Raw genomic sequence first — 4496 nt, forward strand, 5'->3', positions numbered from 1 at the left:
AAAAGCATATGAGGTTACCTAGATAATATTCTTATCTTTAGATTTTATAAGAGGTCAAGTGATTTTGAGTTATTTTACATTTGTAATATTTCCTAAATATCCTTGTTAAATCCTAAATAATGCCTATCTATTTAAAAATAAAAAAAAACAATTGTATTTTACAATTCAATATTAATACTATTGTCTCATGGATAATTCCCATATTATGTAATTTATATTCACCAATAATTAAAAGTGGCACATAAAATATATTTTACATACTTAATATTTCTCTCAACATGGCTTTATATTAACCACAAACAAGTTAATATAATTATTAATTACCATTTATCTTTCCATTATTTAGCAAGTAAGAAATAGATTGAAGTGGTTGATTGACCATTTAATGTCGCATCCTGAAGAAATAAGTTTTAATTCAAATTCAGGCAGTGGAAAAGCGCTCAAGTAAATATTAAAATATTTACAAATTATGTATATTTAAAATTTTAATACGTAATGAAACAATTTTATTGATGAATTATTAACTATTTATTAAGGTACATACATTTAAAATTAGAACTCAATATATATACCAGGTGATCCATTCAAGTGTCTACACTTTTTATTTTGAAAAATTCTAAATTTTTTGAAATTATTCTTTTAATATATGCAAGGTTTAGATAATTAGATTATATATATAAGGACCTACTCGAAATTTGATATTTATAGATTGAAATACTCTGAATAATATAATAATTTAAATGAAATGAATGTGTTTAAAAATCTTTTATATTTTGTCGCAGATAAGTTAAATACATTTTTTTATGATCTAACATCATTACCCATTTGGATCTTGTTTGAGTATTATTTGAATTAATATAATATGGTTTTTTAAAATTGATAGATCAGACATAAATCTAATTTACTAATTTACTATTTTTCTATTTTACATTTACTATAAACATTTTATTACATTATCTATATTAAGTGCACGGTTAAAAAAATAATTACCTAGCTTACAAATTAGTTACAATATTCTTATTGGATTTAATGATTAATTATTTAATTATGTTATGTTTAAGAAAAAATTTTTTTTAACTATTAATTAGGATCATTTTAACTATTTTTCATACTTAATTAAGTACTCTGATCAAATATTTTAAACTTTAATTTCATAATATATAAATTTTGATAAATAATTTTTAATTCATTCTTAAATGTTTTCTGTATATTAATAATAATTTATAATCACTAATTATTATAAATTATTTTTTCAGACTTGTTGTTGATCTCGTTTCAGCAGAAGAACATCCTGGTATATTAGAATTTCCTTTTATGTTTTAAATTTTACTCATCAAACATTTTTATTTATTGATATTGTACAATTTATTAAAATAACTTACGATATATAATTTCTTTTAAATACATGTGTATGTTTTTTAATGAATTACTTATTAAGGGGCCCGGTGCCAATGTAATTATTGTCTAAAATCATATTTTATTAAAACAATGTTTCTGTCTTGTAGAATCAATTGCATTTTGTTTTTTTTTAATTAGTGTTAAATATTTTATATTTAAACATGGATTATACAATTTAATCTATAGTAATTCAATTAAGAATGGTAAATAAATGTTATGTTTACATCTCAATCTGAGAGTATGACATGCTCTTATCCCATAAATATCTGTTTCCTATTTTCATGGTGTTTAAAACTACAGTGCAACTTATTTGTCGGTTAGCAGTGGTAAATTATTCACATTAAAAATCAATAATCATCAATTCAATTAAACAACATAACAATACAAATAGTTACATTGTTAATATTTTAGATATTAATTTCATTACACTACTTAATTAAATATTGCAGTGGTGCTAGAGGCTTCTTAGGGCCGTTCTTACAATGTCCGGTAAAGTGTCGGTTAACGCTAACCGACTGATAACAGATATTTTTTACCTGCAGAATTCGGCCAATGTCGGTTAACTTTAACCGGACATCGTAAGAACGGCCTTTAATGTGATTATAATTAACAACTTTAAACTATAGGTACATTAGTTTTTAGTATTAAATGTGAGTGTTTGGATGATTACTGTATTATTTTAAATACCTACTTTGAAGCAGGGGCAGTTCTAGGACTCAAATATCGTACAGGCATAAATAAATATTTTTAAATAAGCTATAGCCTACAGGCACAACCTAAACTCCCTAATCCCAAATTTATTTTTGCATTGCAGCTCATATATGAATACCAAAAAAATGTAGATTTTCTTAATTCTTTTAAACAAAATACAATGTGATTTATGTTAATTAATATAATATGTATTATATAATTTTTAATCTTACAATATCTCATAATATATTATTAAATTATTTTTTTATAAATTAAGTTCTATAAAAAAAAAATTAGGTACTTATGCAATTAGCAACAATGTATAGGTAACTGATAAGTTAAAAAAACAAAATTGTTTTAACAAGGTGTCAAAATAAATAAATTATTTTCACTCTTTCAACTACTAATTCTCTACTTAACTTATCGAAACGACATTATTTTGACATTTTTAACAGGTGAACATCAAATAATATGGTACGGGCAGCTGCCTATCCTACTCAAACGCTAGAACCGCCACTCCTTTGAAGTAGTATATTTTAAATTTTTTTGATATTTATAATAAAACTTTTGAATACAATTTTTTTTCGGTACAAATTAAGTTTACTATTTTATATGTTTGTTGCAAATTAATTACCATGTTCTGAAGTTCAAAATCAATCATGCTTTACTCTTTGCCAACTAAATATTTGTAATGTGCAGAAAGTAGATGAATTTACTTCTGCAGTATTGTATTAAATTCAATATAAACAAAAATTTGGTGTTGGTACAGTATGCGGTCTATCAGTAAAAACATTTACCACAGTAAATATAACAAAATTTGACCATATTATTAATGTATTATTATATGATAGATTATATGATAGGTGCTCTAGTTTCCAGCATTACCAGTGTAACTTTATACGAACGGCTTCAATCGAGTTTTGTAACCCTCATAATCTCGGCTTCTTCTTAAGATGGAATTTTTAAATTTGAGATATAGTTTAAGTTAAACTAGATTAGGACATTGCATTAATTGCTTCAAAATGATAGACCTTCAAAGTTTGAATTTTTGTTACTTACTGACTAACTGGTCGTTAAAATTATAAGGTACTTCCCGTATAAGAAGAAAAGTGAAATTTGGCACAAGGTAGGTCTTATCCCAGACAGCAATTTTTTGCTTAATAATATTATTATAACATTATAATCACGAATAATATTAGTATAACGTTATTATAACACTATTATAATATTATTGTTACAAAATACTGTCTGGGATAGTGCAAATAAAGGAAAACACCTTAACATTTTAATTTTCTCTAAATTAGTGACACTGTTCTCCAGTAGGTATGTAAAAATAAGCAAATAATAAAAATTTGCCACAAACCGTAAGGTAGGTACTAAAAAAATAATCACTAAGCTCCTCAGCAGAGGTTTAAACAATCTAACAGAAAATAATCTAAAATATGAAATATGAATGATCTTCCAGTGCATCTTAGAACTCCGAAATAATGCCCACTATTTTCAGAAATCAGCAAAAACAAATGATATCCAACAAAAATCTAATCAGTAATCACCAAATCCCAGAACATCAATCATAAAAGTCTGCCTAGGTATCTAAGTAGAGAAGTACTTAGTAATATATATTATATACTTGCGGCCAACTGCCAAGTCTGCTCTTTCTTTTATCAATAACTTTTATATAAAATTTATTCCCTTGGGTATTATGTAGCAAATATATTTTTTTTAGCTTAAAATGGAAGGGACATTCACGGACAAGGTTAGGTAGCATTTTACTGATAAATTTGCTTAAAGAAAAATTGTTTGACAAAAAACTGAACATTTTCAGTCCTCTAAATAGGCACAAACTCACGTTTTTTTTAAGCCCAGTATTCTTTGGTAGGTTTTAATTTTTTGCCAGAATTACCATAGATTAAATTTACTAAATCTGTTGTGTACCTAAGAGCTGGTCTTAAAACAAGGGCCGGATTTAAAACAAGTGCCGCCAGGGGCGTGCTCACGGGGGGGGGGGGGGGTCATGCAGTGGCGTCATTTCAGTTTTCAATAGAGGGGGGCAAAGGTTTTGACCGGCCCAAATGGGTAAAAAAAAACTGTTCGCCTCGATCGCAACCACATATTAACTGCTTACATTTTTTTATGGTACCCTTTTTATGAACTAGGTAACATCATTTTTAAATAAAAGGTAGCAGATATTTTAGAAAAACAATTGTATACCTATATCAGTTAAAAGTCTACAAACTATTATATGGCAATATTTATATTGATAAACAATAATATTAGTAGTTTATTATAGGATATCTTCTTTTTTTTATTTTTGAAAATATATATCAACTGCATTATCTATAAATCAATTTTACCTGATTCATCACTTATAGGCTATAGCCTGTACTCTATTACTCTTATATAGGTAT

The 4496-nt window shown here is 26.0% G+C and overlaps 1 protein-coding gene across 1 annotated transcript in view; it reads left to right on the top strand.

Moving 5' to 3' along the window:
• LOC100164920 (ATP-dependent DNA/RNA helicase DHX36) overlaps positions 1 to 1644 on the top strand; it is a 9487-nt gene extending 7843 nt beyond the window's left edge. Inside the window, exons 17-18 of the mRNA XM_001947732.4 lie at positions 347 to 444; positions 1257 to 1644. Of these exons, the coding sequence (XP_001947767.2) occupies positions 347 to 444; positions 1257 to 1323 (165 nt within the window). The 3' untranslated portion in view covers positions 1324 to 1644. The remainder of the gene's footprint in view (positions 1 to 346; positions 445 to 1256) is intronic.
• Positions 1645 to 4496: the final 2852 nt, after the last annotated feature.

Source organism: Acyrthosiphon pisum, chromosome A1 (assembly GCF_005508785.2).
Source record: "Acyrthosiphon pisum isolate AL4f chromosome A1, pea_aphid_22Mar2018_4r6ur, whole genome shotgun sequence".
Taxonomy (NCBI): domain Eukaryota; kingdom Metazoa; phylum Arthropoda; class Insecta; order Hemiptera; family Aphididae; genus Acyrthosiphon; species Acyrthosiphon pisum.